Source organism: Oreochromis aureus, linkage group 16 (genome assembly GCF_013358895.1).
Source record: "Oreochromis aureus strain Israel breed Guangdong linkage group 16, ZZ_aureus, whole genome shotgun sequence".
Classification (NCBI taxonomy): domain Eukaryota; kingdom Metazoa; phylum Chordata; class Actinopteri; order Cichliformes; family Cichlidae; genus Oreochromis; species Oreochromis aureus.
In genome coordinates this window covers 30,940,924-30,961,633 of record NC_052957.1, presented here as the reverse complement: position 1 = coordinate 30,961,633, position 20,710 = coordinate 30,940,924, and the positions used below count along the sequence as shown (strand labels likewise).

Sequence of the window (20,710 nt, the reverse complement as noted above, 5' to 3'; positions counted from 1 at the left end):
CAGAAGAAAGGGAGAAGATTCAAAATGGCTTGTTTCAGACAGGAGATGAACTGTGACGCTGTAGCATGAGATAAATGCTTGGAGCTGATATAGACATTCGGCCTAAAATATATTCAGTCTTTTTCTTGTTGTAGTGGAAAAGGAAGCATGTAAAAGAAGTATTCATGAGGACAATCCGACGACCCTTCCATGAGTATCCTTAAATCTGACAGATGACGTTAAGGTGAAGTTAAAACTACAACATCCCAAAGATTATAGCATATTAGACGCATCACCTCATGTCTATACCCTGCTCTCTGTTATGCAGGCTAAATAAACGTGGGCAGGGCGGGGTAAAACCAAGGTTAAAGCAAAATGTTAATCACAAAAGCAACATGAAACGGTTGTATTAAAAGATGCTGCTCACCCTGCTGTTTGATTTACTTCAACACTGCCTTTATTAGAACTTCAGGTCTCTGGAGGAAAGGGCTTACCAGGAATCCTCAAGACAAAGCAATGCATACCGGGTCACTCTACAACCTTCTCTTTACTTTGATCATTTCAATACAGCTATTAGGAAACAAATTCATAAGAAGCAGATTTTACTGAAGTGTCCTTGCGCAAGATACTGAACCCTGAGTTGCTCCCGTTGCTCCAGTTAGACAGAAAGCACTTAGATGTATTTTTTTAAAAAGCACTTGTATGAATGAGTCTATCTAGCATTAGTTGTCGAGTTACTTACGTTTGTGGACAGTCAGATGGTGTGTGGCTTTAAACTGTGTGATGATATTATCTCCTTTTCTCTTTAGAAAGGATGCTCCAGTATCATCTGATAAAGGAGGTAATAGAGGAAGCACTGAAACACCTTTCATTAGTAAAAGAATTTAACAGTCTTTTTGAAGCTGCTGTGCAGATACGTCCAGGTCACTTCACTCAGTTAGGAAGCTTTCTAAGTAAAACTGCCCGTTAAACCATAACGCCAGTATAAGATTAACTAAAAGCGGTATTTTGCCCTGTAAAATTCTAACTCTGGACTGAGCATAATAGACCTCCTTTGAACCCATGCTAGTCTACTGGAGCAGGCTCTGAAACCCAAAGGGCAACCTCCAGAGCTGGAAAATGAGGGATTGATAACAACTGCAGTTCCTTTAGGTTTCACTTGAGGCTGTCTGCAAAAAGAAGTCGATCAACACAGAGACTCCAGTGTTAAAAATCTTCAACTTTACAGTGTTCAAGAGCATTTTCACAGCCTGCTACAAAATACAGGCTGGGTGCCGACTAAATTACATCAGTGCTACTGAATACCGATTCATACCAAAGTTTCCATACCAGACTACATCTGGGTTAGAGGAACAATGAGCCCAAGGGCATGTAATGACAGTCCTGCCATGACAAACACTCAGGACAGCTGTGACAGCGGCTAGCTGAAAGCACTCTCACTTGTGGCAACTTGTGATCTCTGCATTTCCATCATTTGTACGATGCAAAGCTGGCTATGGTAACACATCTAATTTGAGAAAATAGCAAATCAAACATAAAATACATCTGAAAGCTGAAGAGCTGTAGAGTATGTGTTAGCCTGAAAGCCAAATTCACCACAGGACCTTTAGCATGCTCTTCCCCAACCCGTGGGTGATGATGATGAACCTGACTGACCATCTCTGGAGAGGGATTTGAAAATGGCTGTGCACTGAAGCTCCCCATCAAAGAATGGGAGAAAGTGCCCAAAAATATGTGTGCCAAGATTGTAGCATCATACTCAAAAGACTTGAGACTGTAATTGCTGCCAAAGGTGCTTCAACAAAGTATTGGGGAAAAGCTTGGATTCTTGCGCACATGTTTTTGCATCTTACGTTTAATAAATTGGAGCAGCAATGTGGTGCAGTGGTATTCCAGCTTCCTCCCAAGAACATGCATGAATTGACCATGAGTGCAAATGGTTGTCTGTCTCGCTGTGTTAGCGATCTGTCAGACTGGCACAGCCTCTTGTCCTGTGGTACCTGGGATGGGTTCAAGCAGCACTGATAAGGACAAAACGATGGCTAAATTTGAAAGAATTTAAAGCTAACCTGTTTTACTTTGTTGTTGCAGGGTATTGTGTGTAGAAATTTGAGGTGAAAAATAAATGTAATCTTAGAATGACAGTACAGAACAAGTGAATGAATGTTAATATTTTCTGGATGCAATGATAAATTAGCATTCCACCCATCCACATGGAAGCCTTTCAGTAACCTGTCTTTAAAAATCTTTTTTAAATAATACATTTTTGTATCTTATCTAAGTCCTTTGTATTGCAGGTTCTGCACTCGTCTTGTGTTACACAAACTTTAAACATTTAACTGCATTTAATTTTATATTGCTGGATGATGATACTGATAATTCTGGCATGTATGGAATATTTTCACTTTGTGCACCGCCGATAACTTTCCACCCAACAAGCAGACGGCACTGTTTGCACAGACACAATGCAGCTGCAGATGTAAATAAAGACCGGTTTTGTTTATTGACGCATAAAACATCCTTCAAACAATAAACCCATTTCAAGGTAAGGTCTCTGTACAATGCTTACTAAGCAGTTTTATTCATATAGAAAACGTTATGAGGGGCCGTGCTTTAAAAATCACAAGGCTCCTTCAAATTTAATGGCAGGTACTCTTGGAAAAAAAAACAAAAAAAAAAAAAACAAAAAAAAAAACAGTACAGCATTCCATCAACAAATATTTTTCAGGCAATAAATAGGCATTTATAAATAGTGTAATTTACAACCAAATAAAAAAAGAAAACATCACAAATTAAAGTTCACTCTTTCATCTATGTGCAACCCTTTTTCTTTGTGACATGGCCTACAACTCATTTCCTCTCCCTCAACCCAAAGGAACCAAAGTCTCATCATACTTGCAGCAAAATCAAAAAAACTTAAGTGATTACAAAAAAATCCAAAACAAACAAACAAAGGGAAATGTCTGTCACTCAACGTTTCACATTACAAAACAGTTTTTAACTCATGTTCCTGACCGAGGTGGTGTCTAACATACAAAAGACCCGCTATGCTAATGTACTTGTGTCATCGAGGGGAAGGAGGGAACGAAGCTCTTGTGAACCCACAAACAGAAGACAAAAATGGCGGGGAAAAAGGAAAACTATCGAGTCAGTAGTCTTTGCGTGATGATGTTGCCAGTTTAAACTTAATATGTACAAAATTTGACTTTTTTTTCCCTCCTTTTGTGTGTTTTTTGGGGTGAAGTCCAGCTGAGCCAGCAGAAGAACAGTCTGGTCGTGATGACAGGTGGAGCTACCATTCGCCCCCTCTAGTCCACTTGTTTGGGCGGGGGGGATGGAGGCACACCACTCTGGGCAGGTTGCATAGACACACAGCTTTCAGGCAGCTGCCTTATGGGATTAGCTACAGGGTGCAGTTGGGTGACTGCCGGCTTACTTCCTGAATATCAGAAGAAACAAAAGAGAGAGAGAGAGAAAAGAAAAAACAAGGTTTCCGGAGAGTTTCTGATTTGTGGTTCTAAAAGTCCTCAGAACGAGAGAATATCACCATCAAGAGGAGGAAGGCAGGGGACTCGCCTGTGGGGACAAAGAAGCACACACTGAAGCATTTCCATGGTTCTCTGTGGCCCGCCCTGGTGGATTTGTCCCCGATACTTACAAGTGTGAACTGGTCATAAACCTGCATGAGGTCCTCTATCTTGTACTGCTCCAGCACCACAAAGTTGTCCAGGTCAGCGCTCCCCCTACGGGCACAGTCCTGGCAGTGCACCACGTATGTTTTCCTGCTGTTGCTCTCGCTGGTTACAAACAGCAGGTCAAACACTTCCACCTAGGTGCAAAATAGCAGGTGCACAAGTGTTACCAAAGTAGGAAAAGTGACGACCGAATGGCATGCCTGCAGCAGGAAGGAAAATACAAATGAGCCGCAGCAGGGCTGCGCTTACTTCACAGATGCTGCAGTAGTGTGCCGGCTCGTTCTGGGTCCTCCCATGCCACACCAGTTCCTTCCCAGCAGCCAGCAGCAGCTCCCTCTGCATCTGACACTGCTTCAGAGTGCGCAACAAACAATACCTAAGAAACAGAAACACACCTGAGGTAAGATCAAGGTAACATGCACACAAAACCAAGAATGAGATGATGAATCTTCAGGCATTTACTTGATCATCTCATAAAGCTTGTGGTCTGAGACTTTAATGTTCCTGGCCATGTTCCATGAGAGGTGGATCATGGGAACGATGGATTTGACGCTCTGCAGTTTGTTCCACTCGTAGCGCTCCACCGCCAGCTTGTACTGATGGGCTGAAGACAAAAGCACATATTTATGTTCATCTGTGCATGATTCAGTCATACAGCTGGCCCCAATGGAGAAGGTGCTTTCCTTTCCTAACCTGTAAGGGGTCCGACATTCCACGCGATGTTGTTGCACCAGCCGATGGCCTGAACCCAGTGAATTGTGCCTGTATTAAGCCACACCAAGTCCCCGGGACGCTGGATGAAGCGGTAAACAGGCACATTGGTCTCGTACAAGTCCTCCAGGTTGGGCCACCAGGAGCCCATCAGGTAGTTAATGTTGTTCCTGTAAAAGGAGGTAAAATAAAGAAATATATCATCAGATACAATGAACCACTCTGAGCTTCACCTAAGAGACTTTCAAACCATCTTTTCTGGCGACGTACTTTTCACAGAAGTCATTGATGACGCCCCAGTAAGGCTCAGGCACAGCAAACCACTCGCAGTCCCCAGGACCAATATTAATATTGACGGAGCAAAAATTGTTGTTTTCTTGGTGACCTATGAAAAAGCATGATTACTCAGAGTGAGACAGAAGACTGCACAGACACTTGTGGTCACTGCGTCGATCTATACCTGGTGTCCTGCTCCCTGGCACCTTCATATAGAGCTGCACAGTATTCATGCCCAGGATTGTGTGACCTACGTGACTGAGCAGGTTACCAGCTGACACCACCCTGGCGAAGGCAGGCAACTTAGTCAGCTCCTGCAGCTGCTGCTTCCACCTGAAAGGGCAGAGGTCAATGAGACGAGGAAAAGGGACTAGTGCTTCATCTTTCTTCAACTGCAAATCGCTCTACACGTTTCATCGAATAAAATGAGTCACTTACTTCTTGTCATCTGACAGGTCGATGTTGGTGCCAAACTTGATGTGTTTGAAAGGACCCTTCCTTCGCCTCACACTAAGAGCAAGAATGTAAAAGGTCATTGATAACAGAAACAAGAGCTCGCAAAGCGTTCAAATCTACACAGAAAGACAGAGAAAGTTCACCCGTCTGAGGAACCCGCCTCCGCTTCCACCTCCTTTTTCTTCTCATTTTCTTCCTGTTAAAGAAAACATTTGGATTGGTAGATTTTTATAGGCTGGTAACATACTCAGCAACACGGTGAAAATATTTTCAATGTAACATGGGAGGTGCCTGATTTGTAACATTATACAAGGTCAGAGTTTTGTAGTGAAAATTAACAAACAAAACTAAGCATTTGATCCTGATTATCTTTTTACTTGAAAGCCAAAATAAGAACTTCAATTAAAATCTGATTAATCTCCCAATCATAAAAAAAGACATAGCTATTCAGCAGTGCAATGATCCTATTCTAGCTATCTTATTTTCTTTTTTTATTTTGAGATTATTTAGTGATCCCTGGGAACTGAGGATATGACTATTCAAACCCAGTGCGAGTCTGTCTCCCACTGACCCGTAGAGACTCCTGGAAGGACGAGGCCTGGTACTGGGCGTATTTGATGATGGTGGTGTGGGAGCGGCTGCTCTCACAGCGCCACATCTTCCTGGTGCCGCTGGGATCCCAGTTCTCATCGGTGGGCTGAGCCAGCTGAGTCCGCACCTCCACCAGATGGTCTGGGTTAGCCTCCACCAGCGTCTTAGTGGAGAACAGGCCCAAGTCTGAGGATGAGGAAGCAAGGATGAAGAGTTTAGAACAGCTTTCATGCATCTTACATCATTTTAAGCAAATGTTAAAATAGATTTTAGCGAACCATCAATATGAACTTATGACTTAAGGGGAACAGAGTGGAACACGTATGTTACATGAGTTGGTTTCGGTTTTGTTTTCTTTATAAATAAACTGAGGACAATCTGTTACATAATAGTTGGGGGGGGGGGAGCTGATGGTAGTGATTTTTTTATATTATTTTTTTGGCAAATCCAACTAGTTTTCTCCACAGGAAATGTGTGCAGTAACATTTTCAACTTGCAGGTGGTGCTGTTGTCATACATGTCATTCAAAGTCATCCACACAACATGCTCCCTCTTGTGATTTCAGAGACACACCCACAGAGCCATGTGAGACTGGGAAAGAAACATTGAGTCAGCCACGCCAGCCGCGCGTGCCACCCTCACCATGGAAAACACCTAATTTACAAAACTGTTGATGCTTTACAATGCCATCACATCCCATCCTCTTACCTAGTTTGAGTGCTCCAGCCAATCCTCTGATGACAGTGACCGGGTTGGTGGGATTGGTGCAGAACTGATGAAGGGGAGGGAAGAAGGCATCCCTCTTGTTTTCTAGCTGTATGTCAGACAGGAAAACATGAACTGACTCGGGCTTACTGAGAGTATTAGTGCATTAAAAAGGAGCTTAGAGTGTTTGTACTTGGCTGTAGCTAAGATACTGAGAATCAACAACATGATGAATACTTCTCCTTATATGGCACAGCTGTACTCACATAAATACTGGGTGTTGGGGGATTGAGTTTGTCCTTTGGCAGTGGAGGAGACGGTGCACGAGGGGGCCGCGGTGGGGGACACCTGTCCAGGAGGATGTTGCTGGTCGACAGGCCGTTCTTCCCCAGATTCCTGCAGGTAAAAAGCACGAGATACATAACGCTGTGTATCGGCTTAGGTAAAAATCTGAAACATCAGTGCTTAGTGTGCCTCATTTTGTGAACTCTCCGTTCGCTCTCCTTCCCTTTATAATATTCCACTGACCACAAACATGGCTAACACAAACACCTGCAACTGCTCGTAATCTGCTTTTCTGGTTTGACGCTGTGGTATACAAAACCATGCCTTTATTCAGCTTTGGGGATCAATCTAAGACAACATTTAGGCCTTTCCTGTCCATTTTTAGTTTAAATGATCTACAGCACTGACATCCATGGGAAACATAGCTTTGACAATCACAGCTTTGAAGACAGGTAGTTGTGTTTGTCCATCGTCTTTCCAGAGAGCCTCTAACCCTGCATGTAAACTTTGACACTAAGGTAGCAGGACAACAATGGTCACCAGTTGCAGTCAAAGACAGTGAAGTTGGAGGCCATGTCCACACTAATACGTTTTCGTTTGAAAACGCATCTTTTTTCCCCCGTTTTGGCCTTCCGTCCACACTGAGACAGCGTTTTTGGTCAAGGAAAACTGAGCTTTTTGAAAACGCTCTCCAAAGTGGATACACTTGAAAACGCTGTTTTTGCATCGCAGTGTGGACTGTGAACCTGGAGCCTTTCGAAGACAATGACGCATTTTAGTCATATGATGCAGTCATGTGACCAATTCAACTAAGATGGCGGACGGCATTGCAATCTATATTCTTGCTCAGTTTTGCAACTTTGTACTTTTGTGTTACTCGCAGCAACAACTCCACCTCATTGTCAGTCCATTTAAAAAACTTTCCTCAACATTTTGCCGCGATGTTTCGAAGAGCCGGAAAGTAAATAAACGGCAGATGGAAATGATGCAGGTCGAATCATCTTACATTTCACACATACGCAGTACAGAACATAAGCGTATTCAGTCGTTTCAGTGTGGATGCGCAAATTTTCGGAAACGATTGAAAATGATAGTATGGACACGGAGCATTTTTAGACGAAAACGCCGTTTTCAAATTTATCTGGATTAGTGTAAAAGTAGCTGGAGTCTAAGGAAATCTTGACTAGAACCTTCCCAGAGAAATTAGCTGAATGATGACAGGGATGACCACCACAGTGACCTATACTGGCAGCCAGCTAGCAGGGAAAACATGAGACAAAAGGGCAGGACCTATCTGCTTAGTAATAACTGGACATTCAAATAAGAGCACAGGGATTGCGTACAACTAAATTTGATCATGGATGGACTAGTTCTCTCAGATGGAAGAAAAAAAAAAAAAAAATCCTAAAAATTGTCATTAATGTGGCTGAGCTGCACAGGTAACTGTGTATGAGAAACAATCACATTACCAAACTGCAAGCTACTATTGGATCATGCAGCCAGCCAGCCACCAATTCAAAAGCCGGTTATGGTGAGTGTTTCACTTCTATGTTAAGCATACATACATAAACATAAGTGTGTATAGTAGAGTTGGGCAGGAGATAAGAATCTTCCAAATGGTCACTGTCAAACAAACAACCAGGAACTGTAGACGTGTGAGCACACAGTGCAGAGGTAGTGTCCCAGCACGAAAGAATTACAAATTCAAAAACAAACAAACAAAACTTAACTGAAGCCTTTCATTGAACTACCAAATAAGCAAACTGGTACTCTCTTTCTGGCCAGACATGTGGCAGCACTTCTGCTATCATTTTGTTCGTATTTAAAAAAAGAAAAATGCAGACTTAAGTGTACACATTAGTTTTTGACTGCTAGTGAAAATAACTCTCACTGAACTAACACAGCCAATCCCTCAACAAGTTTGTGCTCTCTGCTCATATTGCCTTCATAATAAATGATTTTTTGCTTTTTAAAGAACTTACTTTAACATTGCACTCAACAACAAACAAATCCTCCCTAACAAAAAAAAGTAACTTCATGGGCCAAATCCCCCGCAAGTAGGGGTGACGTGGGCTGCAAGTGGGCCCTGAGCCACAAGTTTGAGACCCCTAACATATACTAATATAGTGTTACCATTAACTGCTCATACACCTTTCATTCGTGCTTTGATGTTGCTTCTCTATCTGGAACCACTATTTCTAACTGCCCTGCTTTGTGAGACACAAATCAATAATTCAGTGAAAAAAAACAAAAGAAAAACAACTTTTGGTTTACAGTAATTTCACTAGAGGTTCATTGACACTTCACCACATCACTGCATGTACATCTCTTTATTAAGAGTCTGACAGCCACCTCTCCCTTCCAGTGCAGAGAGCTGCACATACGCATCCCTCTCTCTGTGCCACCAGTTAGCATTAGCTTTTGGGTCTAATGACTTTTGTGCTGGAAAACAAAACCCCCAAAACACGATAAGGAGAGGGACCAACATGAGTGATGGCCTAACTCTGCATGACTAAAGGCAAAAACGTTCTCCACATTTCTCTAAAGAAGGAAAGAGCGAGAAGAAACGAGTAAGTTTCTAGCACTGTGACAGTTACAAATCTATGTGGGTCACACAAACATTTCAGCAGATGTACACTTCGGATCTCTGTCTGACATGAGTGCAGGGTGTGCATGATGCTGGGAAGGAGCTAAATGGTGTATAGTACGGGGTCAAAATATCAGGGCATTTTCAAACGTACCAAAGAATCAAGGCATTCCTCACTTTCACAACATGGTTTCATACATATGAATGTGTCTGCTGCACTAACCGACATGGTTTGTGTCGGTTACCCCAACCCTAACAGATAATGGGCAGGTGTTAGCAATGAGCTGGAGAGGGCATTGCAGGTGTCTTTAGCTCTCACGGTGAACTAGGATAGCTGGAGTTGGGTTAACAGTTTCAGATGTATACAATAATTTGTACTTATATAAACTTCTGTGACTAATTTATGGCAGGCTGAAAAGTTTGAAAAACTCAGAATCACACTTAAATCCAAAGCTGAGTACAGTAAAATGAATATTAATTTAGGCATGCACTATATTAAGTCAGTAAATTCTATGTGGTCTTAGCGTTACTGACTTCGTACCTGCATGCTTTGAGCACTTCACTGGAGCTGGGGTAGATGGAAACTGAGGACCAGGGAGCCAGGCCAGCAGGGCCAGAATGTCTATGAGGCCCCCCACAAGGCTCCACCTTCATTGGGCTCTGGGAGTCCTCCAGCCCCTTTCCATTGAGCGTGGGCCCCTGACTGTTTGTACTGGACGGGCTGTTAAGGCAGGGGAGGCTGTTAGTGGTGTGAGGGTCTGCTGAACATGGAGAGGGCGTCGCAGTGGCAGAAAGTGGCGAGGATGCCACTGAGTGCTCTGAAATTGGCTTGGTGGCGCCATTGAGACCTGGATGGACATTGTTCATTTTCTCTGAGGAAGACCCTCCGTGGTTGCTGTAGTTATTGTTATTGTCATTACTGGTAGTATTAGCTTTTCCCTTTATCAAGGCTGAGAGAGGATTGTCTAAACTGAGCACGCTGGGGGCAGGAGAGCCGGGCAGAGACGCGCTGGCAGAGCCGTCCGTCACCCGCAGCTGGATGTGATTAGTCAATCCCTGCGTGGGGGTGGTGCCGGGACTATGCGATGTCCCTCCGGAATGCCTGACGGCAGCCTCTTGACCTGATGGCAAAGCGGCAGCTGCAGCACTGCTACCGGTGTTGCCCCCTGAAGGCGTGGTGTCTTTGGTGTGGACCCCTGAGGTAGTAGCGGAGTGGGGAGGCGAGGACAAGTGGTTGGGGGTTGTCTGAGGGGAAGTGGGGGATAAAGACGAGGCAGAGGAAGAGGCAGTGCAGGGCCCAGAGGAATGTCCAACCTGATTCAGAATGCCAGAGGATGTGAACGAGGTCTGAGGGGAGGAGGAAGAAGAGAAAGGGGGTTCTCCATTAGGACCTGCCGAATGTGAACCTGGACCTTTTTGAAGCCCCTGGAGAGAGAGTGAGACATACTGATTAATAAATGATGCATTCAATGAGCCAAAATATTTCATATGAAAAACATGCAGAAACAAAATAATGCAGAAGGTGACATGTACAAATGGTCTACACTTTCACCCATCTAATCAGTCATTCACATGGCAGCAACTCAAAGCATTTAGGTGTGTAGATGTGGTAAAGGTGACCTGCTGATGTTACATCAGACCAGAATGTCTGATGAATATTTCTTGCATCTTGCTAAATCTATGCCATTAACAACTAAGGCAGTTCTAATAGCTAAAGGTCAAACCTGGTGCTAGTATTTACTTATTAAAGTGGCCAGTGAATATGAATTGCTGTTGTGCAAAACACAGCCATTTCAAAGCAGTCAACAGTGTACCTGAGTGGTAGTGTTGCGTTGTTGGCTCCTCCATGTCTCATCTGTTTGACTGGGACTACTGGTAGTGCTGCTGGTGCTGGGGTGACTGGCGGCTGTGCAGTTGTGAGGTAGAGAGTTCTGCTGCGGGTAAGGCACGTTTCCGTTGCTCGCGCCGCCACCTCCCAGTCCCAGGTTGTGATTTTTGTCCGGGTGTCTAAGCAGCCCCGCTGAAGGACTTGTGGAACAGGATCCATTGGCTGTGGGCTGAGTGACACACGGGGGCTGGGTGGCTGTGTGATTGAGAGGGGAGGTGCGAGAGAAGCCTGCATGGTGGGGAGAGGGCTCAGCCAATGGGCCGTTGGGAAGGCTGGGCCTCAGTTGGCCACCCGCTGCTGCCTGCTGCCGCATCTGATACAGGGAGAATGAGAAAAGAGTCACACAAACTGTTCTGGCCAGGAGTTTACACACACACTTAATGTGAACACGAAGGCTTAGGCTATGTTGCTGTAAGCTACTCATTTTCTTTCACATCATTCACATTTAAGAAAAAAAAAAAAAAAGACACATTCTTTCTCAAATGAGTGTGCTCATCAATATAACACATATACCAGTTCAGTGGTGCTAAAAGTGTCTCAACTGCCAAGGCCTGTGCCCTTCCTTTTGGTGACTATGAAGGGCTACAGCAGGTAGTATCATGAAAAGGATTTGTTTCACACCACTCACTCATACAATGGACTCAAAGCAGATCTCACAAAGAAGATGGTAGATTTACACAAGCCAATCATTTCTCTTGTAGTCAATTTTTAAATGTAATTAGATAAACCAGTGTTACAAGTGTGTGGCAACTCAAACCAGAATTATGCCAAAACTTATTCACGAAGACCAAACCAAGAGGTTGAGAAATCACTGAAAGCCCAACAATGCCTTGACATTCATGTCCATCATAACCTTTATGCAAAACATAAACCTCCTATACATTAGCCAGTAGAAACTCACGTCAGTAATAACTAGAGATGGACTGATCCGATATTACGTATCGGTATCAGTTCGATAATGACCTAAATTACTGGATTGGATATCGGCGAGAAATAAAAAATGTAATCCGATCCATTAAATATCAAAAAAGCACCTCACAAAACTTGCAACACGGCGTAACTCGGCTCATAACCGTAGCACGTCGGAGCAGTATGCATCGCGTGATAGAGCGGCTGTGTGTATTTGTAGCCTCACTAGCAATCCAGCATTTCATCTCCGAGGAAGTTATCCCAGAGAGAAGTAAAGCAAGTGTGTAAGTTCATCTCTGAATGTTTGTAAAGCATACCCATGTTAAGCTTAACAACCGATATATGGAGCGACTGCCTCTCTCTCTCCCTCACCTTCCTGCTGCTACTTCAATCGTGAAACTGTTTAATGATCAGCTGATCGGCTTGTCTGTCGCGAGTCCGTCTCTCTTCTTTGTTTTTGGTCCACTTTGCACCAGAAAGAGGAAACCAGCGGCGGAACAACAGCAGCACGTTTAACCTTGATAAGCTGTCGTTAGAATTTATTTAATATTACTTTCTAGACCAGGATCGTTTTTTCACGTAGCTGACGGCTGGTAACTGTGCAGGGGCGGATCTAGCAAAGTTTAGCCAGGGGGCCGATAGGGCATGAACAGGGAAAAGGGGCACAAAGACATACTTTTCTTTCTTATTCTCATTTAAAATGTCTAGCTTTTAATAAATAAATATCTGAATCTTACACCCAAAGTTTTAATCTGATGTAAAATGTATAGAAGTCCATTACTGTATATAGTAACTGTTAAGTCTAATATACCCTAGTAAGCTATAGTACTTTTTCCTTTGGGAAGGTACCATCTGTGAATTCTGCAATTCTGTTGAAGAAAGATGTTGAATCTATTTAATTATTCTTGAAAAATAATTTATTTCTGTGCATTTTTTCCACACTGCATCAAATTAAAGTTGATTACGTCGATTAAGCATCATCAGGTGGAGGGTGGGGGGTGGTTCCCTATTTTCTTTTGCTGGGAGTTTCCAACCCTATTAGTTAGGTTGCTTAATATTTCTGCTAAGTACGGTGGCCCTGAAGTGCAAACCACAAAAACAAATCACAAAACGCACAACAAATTGAAAAGCGCAAAAACAAATTGAAAAGCGCAAAAACAAATTGACTTAACGCAAAAACAAATTGAAAAGCGCAAAAACAAATCACAAAACGCACAACAAATTGAAAAGCGCAAAAACAAATTGAAAAGCGCAACAACAAAAACCAAACCGGAAGAGGTAGGTACCAATGCTGCAACAACAGGCATCACTGATTGGATGATGGATCCGGTGGCCTTTTGAACCGGAAGTTGTTCTGTTCGGAAGTTTGGTGACTGCTCTACCAACTTTTTTCCACAACTTGGACAAAACATGTTGGCTGTATCCCAATTCAGGGTCTGCAGCCTTAAAGGCTGCATTTTAAGGCCGATTACGTCACAGCGGCGCGCCGAAGGCTGTCCCAATTCAAAGGCTGCTCGAAATATTTGTCTCTTATATATAATACATCTACATATACACTGTCAGAGATACTTGTCTTTGAGTGAAGATTTAAGGTGATAGGACATATAAATAACTGCAACTTGAATCTTTACTGAAGCTCAGTATTAGACACAGAGTTCACTCACATGAATTTCACTCACATGTGCTGTACCAGTGTACCTGCACATGTGATGTGACAATAGAAGTGATTTGATTTGAGAGTTCAAACTCACTGCTGTAATAACTTATGATTAATATAATAACTATGATATTGGCCATATCATATTTACACTGACTTTAGTCTCATGAACAACATTAGCTAATTGTTATTTACTAGCTAATCTTAAATGACTGTTCAGTACAGATATGAAGGCCAGCAATCATATTTTACAGTCCTGTGGTCTCAGCCTCAGATACGTATTAAATCACACAAAGCTCGTGTAGAAACAAACACACGAACAAAATATGTTCTCCTTCATTTCCGTCAAAGCTGTATGAAACGTTTCCAGCGGTTGGTGTTATGGTTGCTAGGCAACCTGGGCAGCGCAACGGAGGCTAGACCGTCCCATTTCACAAGCCTCGCACTTCCGGCCTTAGCGTTTTTAAGCACGCTGCCCTTGAGGATCGTTGAGGCTGCGTACTTTTAAGGCTGCAGACCCTGAATTGGGATACAGCCGTTGACTGCTCCTTCTCATAACCACGTTCGGCAGAACAACTTCCGGTTCAAAGGGCTACCGGATCCATCATCCAATCAGTGATGCCTGTTGTTGCAGCATTGGTACCTACCTCTTCCAGTTTGGTTTTTGTTTTTGTGTTTTGTGATTTGTTGTTGCGCTTTTCAATTTGTTTTTGCGTTTTGTGATTTGTTGTTGCGCTTTTCAATTTGTTTTTGCGCTTTTCAATTTGTTTTGCGTTAAGTGAATTTGTTTTGTGCTTTTCAATTTGTTTTTTGCGTTAAGTGATTTGTTTTTGCGCTTTTCAATTTGTTTTTGCGTTATGAATTTGTTTTTGTGCTTTTCAATTTGTTTTTTTGCGTTTTGTGATTTGTTGTTGCGCTTTTCAATTTGTTTTTGCGCTTTTCAATTTGTTTTTGCGTTAAGTGAATTTGTTTTTGCGCTTTTCAATTTGTTTTTGCGTTAAGTGATTTGTTTTTGCGCTTTTCAATTTGTTTTTGCGTTAAGAGATTTGTTTTTGCGCTTTTCAATTTGTTGTGCGTGTTGTGATTTGTTTTTGTGGTTTGCACTTCAGGGCCACCGTAGCTAAGTACTCTTTAAAATACCAGAATAGGAAGGATGCAGTAGGTTTAAGTTTATTAGATTGATCAGTATTGCTGAACTATGAAATATTTTGGGCGCAGTGTATTTTTTACATACAGGTATAACAGAATAGCTTTAGTGTTGTTGTTTATTTAAACTGGAGTATGAACTTATACAAAATGCAGCAAGATATTAAAAAAACAGTTTTATTGATTAAAAAAAACACACTATATCGGATTCATATCGGTATCGGCAGATATCCAAATTTATGATATCAGTATCGGACATAAAAAAGTGGTATCGTGCCATCTCTAGTAATAACCAAGGTAGCATGTGTGTACCTGCTGATGTTGCTGCATGAGAGAGAACTGCTTCTCCAGCTGCTCCAGCATCTGCAACTGGTGGGGGCTGAGGTTTGCTCGGTTGGTCCGCAAGTGTTCCAGGTGCTGTACATTTCACAACAGTGTTGCATTAAAATTAGCACATCACTTATTAAAGCTTACTACCAAATGCACAGGTAGCATTCCCCACACATATCTATTACTTGAACAAGACACACATGTAGTTTTAATTAACACCCAAATATATTTGGTGATATTAACTTTAGCATTTTTTGTGTATTATTTTAATCTATTTTGTCATCAATTTTCCTTTTCTTATTTCTAAACTTCAGTCACGATGACAAGCTAGCCCTATCCCTTTCTGTGTTTTTGTGGTGCCAGTCTCTGACACCATTCGACCTTGTCTCATTGTACAATCTTCAATCCCACCACCTCGGACAACAGGTAGCAACGCTCTCAGCAATGATGCTGAGCAGAATTAACACTACATCTGCAGCTGTAGTTCAAGACAATGGACTCAAAAGTCTATCCAATGAGAGATCCAGCTGATTACATTATGCCAATATAAATTTGTCACAGAGTTTTGGCAATTAAAGTACCTGCAGAGAAACACAACCTAATGGTATTTTTGTCATTTTTACCCATACTATATGGGGATTCCAAGATTATTATTGTTAACGACAACTAACCTAAAAAGTAAAACAAAAAACACATTTTATAATTTTAAATGACTGCTTCAGTTATTTTCATATGAAAGTGTTAGAATCTTTAAAGAGTTTCTAGGTTTACACTTGAGTTCCATGTAAATAAATAAATAAATGAGTAATTGGAATGTATAAATGAAACTGATGTCCAAGTACAATCCATGATGAGCTTTATGAATGTGATACAGATGGGAAGCACGGAGAATATAAAGAAAAATGACAAGACAGGACAAAAATGTTAAATATACATTATCATGAGCTGATATAAATGGTTCTGTGAAATGCATATGAACCCCGAAAGCGACCTATTTGAATATGTCTCATTTTAGCTAATAAAAGTCAGATGTCAGATCAGACTTTACATTTTCTCCTAAATCAGAATCATGTTTTTGTGTGTAACAGTAATAAAGTTTGATTTGGCCAATTTTTTGTTTTGTTTTATCTTTCTTGCATCCCCTATTGGGCTCCAACCTTGGATCTTTTGCATATTATGCAAATGTAAACCACTAAAATGTGAAGCCTCTGTGAAAAAATATTAATAATTACAAAATTAAGAAATGCATGTTCCTACCTGAAGCTTGATTTGCTGTTGATTGGTGGTGTTTCCCCACGAGTCTGCAGCACCCTGTAAAAGAGACACAAATATGTACCATGCCCCATATTTTTAACTCTCCACCATCACACACAGTAGCATCCCTGGCTGTACCTTGGCTGGGCTGGCAGTGCGTTTCTTCTTAGCAGGACTGGCCTGTGGATCTGCATGATTGCTGGCAGACTGGCCTCCCTCCCCTTTACAGGCCTAAAAATGCATTACAGACAGTTTGTGACTACACACTGGACTATCAACAACAGTAAAGCTGCCCGAAGCTGCCCCCCCAGTGAGCTAAAATTTAAAATAATGAGCCCTTAAACAAAAAAATCCAAACTTTCCCCACACTGACATCAAAGGACAGGCTCCATACTACACATTTACATGCAAAACACTGAGCATTTAAACAATGCTTGTATGGCAATACTCTGATATCAAATATGGTTTACCTTAATCTAAATAACTGAGATGGATTAAGGTGGTAATCAGAGTATTCATACTGTGATTATTATGTGAAACAATGTGCTATTTGTTGCATTTAGGGCTGTAACTGGATATTTGATAATGAAACAGTTTTTGTTGGGTAGGTATTCAGGATTCAGATATGAGGAAATAAAAAAACCTTAGTTTCTGTGCCTGACTTCCCACTCTCTCTCAGCAGTGACGATCATGTTTCACTTAACCCCAATGTTGCCAACACAGCGACTGCCACTAGAGTTCTGTGACTTTTCATATCTCTTTAGCCTTTTCCTTCCAAAAAATGCTGGGCAAACAGTCTATAGCCAGTAGCCGAGTGCTTTGCATCTGCCGCTTGTTCACCTGGCACTGACACAGCTCTCGCTCCCTCTCTTTCAGAATCCAAAAAGTAAAGCAAGCTTGAAGTGGCTTAAATCTGCATTCTTGGTAATGGCGACGAGGGGTGATACCTGTGGTTGTGAAATGACTAGTCTATGGATAAACGGCCCTCGATCCTGATGGGTTTAAACGCTTCTCCCATGAGCTTATGGGCTTAGTCACTCATTTCAGGTCACACTGAGTAAAACAATTTTGGTCGTGTGACAAATCAGATTGCAGCCACTGTCTTTAATTCATGTGAATCTTTGATTAATTCAGTCTGTTACTAAAATCGTATTGAGAGCATCCCTAGTTGCTTTACGAGAAAGTAGTTTGAACATCTCATATTCTGTTTGTTAACTCGAAAACACGCTGTAAAGTCACTAATGCAGACAGGATATCACTTGGTTCACTCTGATCAATACTTAGAATCACTAAAAATGACCTCATTACTGTTGTGGCACAGATGAAGCATGATGCAAATATGGTGATTTGAAGCCAAAATGAGGACTTAAGGATTTTACTAATATGCAAACTGAAAAAACAAGAAGGGTTACAACTGATGTGACAGTGGTGGAGTTGAGCCTCAGTCTTTTTTTCTAAGTCAGTTGTGGCAATCAAAACTCGCGTATGCCATTCATGACAAACACAGGTCAAATCCATGCATTCGTACTACTCGATATGCTACGCTCATTAGACATGCATTTTCAGCATTTTCTGTTGCAATGTCTGCGTAAGATTTGTGCCTTTTTGTAAAAAAAGAGTAGTGTGGCATGATGAGTTCTTTGTAGAAATCCTTAGTAATTCTAACACGTGCCTTTTGATGAGAGAGAGGCTATGAAGGGAAACTGCACTTTAGCAATTAAGATTATTGGAAAATGGGCCTCACTCCAGTTCTTTCATGCTGTTTATCTTTGGATCCATATTGAACACCGATGCAAGCCAGAATTTTGGAAAATGACTATGATGTAGTTAAATCCTCTAAAAGTATGAGGGCAAGGCTTAAACAATCCACTTGAATTTACAGTTTAACTAGTTTATAAGAGACTGGAGTTTCCTTTATAAGCTGGATCTCACCTGCTGTGTCTGTGCAGTGTTCAGGGTCCCCTGCCTGGATGTGAGCTCAGCAGGAATGGGTAGGCTCCATGCCTCCTCAATACTAGGAAGCATTTTACTCTTATTCTGCAGACTACCTGGTTGTAGGTTACACAACTGAGCCTAGGAGAAATCGTGTAAGACACAAACTTTAGTGCTGAACTTGGGTTGGACAAAGAAAAAAAAAAAAGGTACTAGAAAGGTTACTGCTCATGTACGTGCTGTGATCAAAAAATCTTCAAAGGAGCCCATTTAAAAAACAGAAGAAGATAAAAACACTTTGGCTGGTTTTAATTTGGCTGGTCTCTGCTTCAAAGTCACCTTTTTGTGGATGTCTGAAAAGCTTGTAGCTATTTGTAGGTAAGTGGAAGTCCCATTTTGACCATTTGCACTTGCTAGTAGGGCAGATTGTGACATTTGATTTGTATTTACACACAGCTAGATACATTTCTCTGGTGTTATAGTAGAACTCCACACAGAGTCTGACTCTGGTGGCCAAACTCACGGGAACTTACTCAATATTAAAAAACTCACACGCCCGCTCTGGTTTTACCTCTCCTGAGCTTTTGACATGTTGTGAATTTCCAAGTGAAAACTGAAGCTGACCCAGCACTCAAAACCACAGTTGGATCAGTTTAAAACTTGATTGGTTGATGTTTGCCGTCTTTGCTTGAAGATCGCAGACGTGCAAGTGCAAGATGGGACTTCCAGAGAGCAATATTACAAACGCAGCCATGCTGAAAACATTCTGAATTCCACAAAAAGATGACCTTAAAGGAAAAATTACAAATTTGGTAAAGTTAAATTTTCTTGGGGCAATTCTCAGATGTTTTTGATCACACCTTATAGAGGTGATATACTAAAATGTTCAATGCCATGAAGGAATGCTTTACAATAAAGTGAGGGGAAAACACCAAAACAAAATACCAATATGAATCAATATTCATATCTCTGTTACCAGAAATCAAAAGGACAAACACGCAGCCTGCAATTCAAAAAGCTGATTGCTTTGGCAATGTTTGGCACTTAACACATCACTTTAATACACGCACACACCAAAATACACAACACGTAACAAAGTGCGTTGGGTTTATGTAAAGGCCAACTCTACCTGCAGCAGTTTGATACGTTGTGTGAGTGCAGCAGTGTTGAGGCAGGCCTTGCTGCGAGTAGCGTTGATGTAGCACTTGATAGCGTCGTGCGGCTGGCCGCAGGATTCGTAGAGAGTGCCCAGATCCATCCAGGCGGCGGCGTGGCTGTGGTCCAGTTGAACAGCACAGATGTAAGCCTGCAGTGCATCCATAGGCTGGTTCTGCTGCTGGTAAAGCACCCTGGACGCAGAGGCAAAGATAGGAAATTATTCTCTTGCCATCTTCCAGGATTTAGGTCCTTATCCTCTTACAAACTCACAGTTCTCAGGAGACATAACCTGTTCTTCATAATTCTAACAATAGATCCTTTCACACTTTTTCCATGTCCTCTATGCAGCTGCTGCTGCTTCTCCACCAGCCATTTTGAGTCAGACCTAAAGATCTTCACCTTCTTCGTTGTGACCTTAATCATACTTCTCAGCATAAACAACACATGACAAATTTTGTTCTTACCCTATAGAGCACCAGGTGTCAGCACTGGCCTCTGATTTATCAATGGACTGCCGGTAAGAGATGAAGGCATCCTGCACCTTCCCAATACTGGAGTAGCACCTTGAGGAGAGGAGATAAAGAAAGAAATAAGGACCAAAGAACAGTTGAACTATAAAAATATGACTGGTACCATTCTGGTGACCAATTTCTACCCTAAATCAGACAATTCAGGGTTTAGTCTGATGTTTGTTTTTAGGAACAAATTGACTGATGTGAAAACATTCAGAAGACAGTTGGGCATCTACTGGTTATGTGCCAGTTTACGCTTACACAGCCTACATACAACAGTTTATGCTGTAGTTTAAAATACAACACTACACAACAAAACTTCAATACTGCACTAATACAGTGGTTTGCAGGGCTACCTTACTTTCCATCTCATCCATCTGAAACATTGTATAATGGAGAGGGGGGTTGCTAGATGGGACATGTAAATGCCTTTGTGCATTAAATTTAGTTTAACCAACTAGTTTTTCTGTTGCCAACTAGCAAAAGGAAGCAACATTTAGCTATCTAGTTGATGTTGCTGAGGAAAAATCTGCACTGAACTTCGTTCCAAACCATTTTCGCTTTTTATCACTTCTTCATGCATCTTAGCCCGCTTTTAAGACACCTTTATACACCAAGCCCCTTGATGTGCAGTCGACC

General features: G+C 41.9%; 1 protein-coding gene across 4 annotated transcripts in view; it reads right to left on the bottom strand.

The window, feature by feature from the left end:
- Positions 1-2,459: 2,459 nt before the first annotated feature.
- Positions 2,460-20,710, bottom strand: part of kdm6a (lysine (K)-specific demethylase 6A) — a 55,754-nt gene continuing 37,503 nt past the window's right edge. For 3 of the 4 annotated variants that reach the window (XM_031728240.2, XM_039600466.1, XM_039600465.1), the window contains 20 exons: positions 20,024-20,122; positions 19,531-19,750; positions 18,402-18,542; positions 16,608-16,700; positions 16,473-16,526; positions 15,198-15,302; positions 11,100-11,486; positions 9,827-10,710; positions 6,680-6,809; positions 6,417-6,522; positions 5,689-5,894; positions 5,261-5,313; positions 5,100-5,171; positions 4,846-4,994; positions 4,656-4,770; positions 4,368-4,555; positions 4,137-4,278; positions 3,924-4,050; positions 3,638-3,808; positions 2,460-3,555 (listed from right to left, as the gene is read on the bottom strand). In XM_031728240.2, the coding sequence (XP_031584100.2) occupies positions 3,529-3,555; positions 3,638-3,808; positions 3,924-4,050; positions 4,137-4,278; positions 4,368-4,555; positions 4,656-4,770; positions 4,846-4,994; positions 5,100-5,171; positions 5,261-5,313; positions 5,689-5,894; positions 6,417-6,522; positions 6,680-6,809; positions 9,827-10,710; positions 11,100-11,486; positions 15,198-15,302; positions 16,473-16,526; positions 16,608-16,700; positions 18,402-18,542; positions 19,531-19,750; positions 20,024-20,122 (3,469 nt within the window). In that variant the 3' untranslated portion in view covers positions 2,460-3,528. The remainder of the gene's footprint in view (positions 3,556-3,637; positions 3,809-3,923; positions 4,051-4,136; positions 4,279-4,367; positions 4,556-4,655; positions 4,771-4,845; positions 4,995-5,099; positions 5,172-5,260; positions 5,314-5,688; positions 5,895-6,416; positions 6,523-6,679; positions 6,810-9,826; positions 10,711-11,099; positions 11,487-15,197; positions 15,303-16,472; positions 16,527-16,607; positions 16,701-18,401; positions 18,543-19,530; positions 19,751-20,023; positions 20,123-20,710) is intronic. The other variant, XM_039600464.1, reaches the window with a different exon arrangement.